Source organism: Agrilus planipennis, unplaced genomic scaffold, assembly GCF_000699045.2.
Source record: "Agrilus planipennis isolate EAB-ADULT unplaced genomic scaffold, Apla_2.0 scaffold1, whole genome shotgun sequence".
Classification (NCBI taxonomy): domain Eukaryota; kingdom Metazoa; phylum Arthropoda; class Insecta; order Coleoptera; family Buprestidae; genus Agrilus; species Agrilus planipennis.
Window position 1 is genome coordinate 3,527,776 of NW_020442466.1, and position 1,549 is coordinate 3,529,324.

Consider the following 1,549-nt stretch of genomic DNA (forward strand, 5'->3'; position numbering starts at 1 on the left):
CGTGCTGTCAAACCTACACTAGCAAGGAGATCGGGCTGAAACTATAGCTACAAGCTATCCAAGGATGGTACTATAGAATGTCACCTCAAGGTAGGCCTAGTGGCGTCATCTCTTGGTTAGGCCGGAAACTTATCAATCCACCCTCGTATATTTCTGCCAATATATTCATTGCATGTTCCAAATATTAAGCAGATGCGCTAAAGCTGAGCAGTCGTCCATACATACAAATGCATTTTATGCGTGATTCGACATACAAATGCACTCCGTTCTATTCAGTTTTCAAATAAAAAGTTTGACACTTTTTATCTTTTGCGAAATTAGTTCGAAAAGTGAACCGCAAACAAGATCTCCGAGTTGTTCAAGAAAACTATCAAATTACTTTGCTTGAACAGAAGTTGTAAAACATTTGTCTTAAGGCTTATGGAAGTTTGAAACTAATTGCAACAAATTATAAGGAAAGGAACTTATTCGAAGTTGAAATTTTGTAGCAAACAAATAATATGTACTTATAAAAAAACCTTTTAGTCAATGTTCGCGAAAAAATGCTTAGATTACTTTTATGCTGAAGTTTGTGTAGTGGGTAACTGTTAGGTATTTTCTTACAGCGAAAACTTATTCATTTCTTTGTATTAGGTCGTAGTTTTGTATATTCAGTCTTGGTTTAAGTCTTACAATTACTCTTGGTCTTGATATTATAAGACTAATTTTGTTCATGACTATGTAGCACCTGAGTGCACGTATTTAGTTCGAAAAGAAGTTTTACTTCTAAATTGTCTTGTTCTGCAGAGTGCAGCGTTAGTGGCAGTAACGAATGTGTCTGAATACCTGGACGAGACAGCAATAAGAAGAATGGTTCTTCCAAAGACGAAAATGGTTTACGAGAAAAATCAAGGCGACCTAAAGATTGTCTCGAACGTTTTGTCGTGTGTCGAAAAAATACTGGAACGTCTCGATAAAAGCCAAATAATAGACGATGTTCTTCCTCTTTTGTACGACGTTAGACTTTCGGATCCTCAAATTATCCTTCGAGTAGTAAGTAAGTGTATTTGAGCAGGAGAACCAAAAAGCCCTAATACTTTTTTTTAAACGAAGTCACCGGGGTGGCTGTTTCAAAGAGATTATTATAAACTAATTTTTCGCACAAAAACACTCGAATATAGAACCATTAACTCGAGTGACGTAGTAGACGTAAAAATTTTGAGTTATGTAAAATTGGTTGTGAAATTTGATAGAATTGTCATCTGAAATACCTTACATATATATACTTAGAGTGATACTTAGTTTGTATAAAGAGTAACAGGCAGTTATAGAGCTGGGAATGCAACGTAGAGAAGTAAATATTAGGAAGGGAGTCAGGCAGGGATGCACACTGTCACCGCTACTTTTTAATCTATACATCGAAGACGCCATCAACATCATTAAAGACAGTACAACTGTAGGGATAGATGTGCAAGGGCAAAAGATTAGTATGCTTAGATTTGCAGATGATATAGCAGTATTAGCATCTAGCAAGGAGGACCTAGAGATAGCTTTAAATAAAATGGAAGCG

At 36.0% G+C, this 1,549-nt stretch overlaps 1 protein-coding gene across 1 annotated transcript in view; it reads left to right on the plus strand.

The window, feature by feature from the left end:
• The window catches only part of LOC108732973 (SCY1-like protein 2), a 104,585-nt gene that overhangs the window by 81,447 nt on the left and 21,589 nt on the right, over positions 1 to 1,549 (plus strand). The window contains exon 9 of the mRNA XM_025981151.1: positions 787 to 1,036. Within this exon, the coding sequence (XP_025836936.1) occupies positions 787 to 1,036 (250 nt within the window). The remainder of the gene's footprint in view (positions 1 to 786; positions 1,037 to 1,549) is intronic.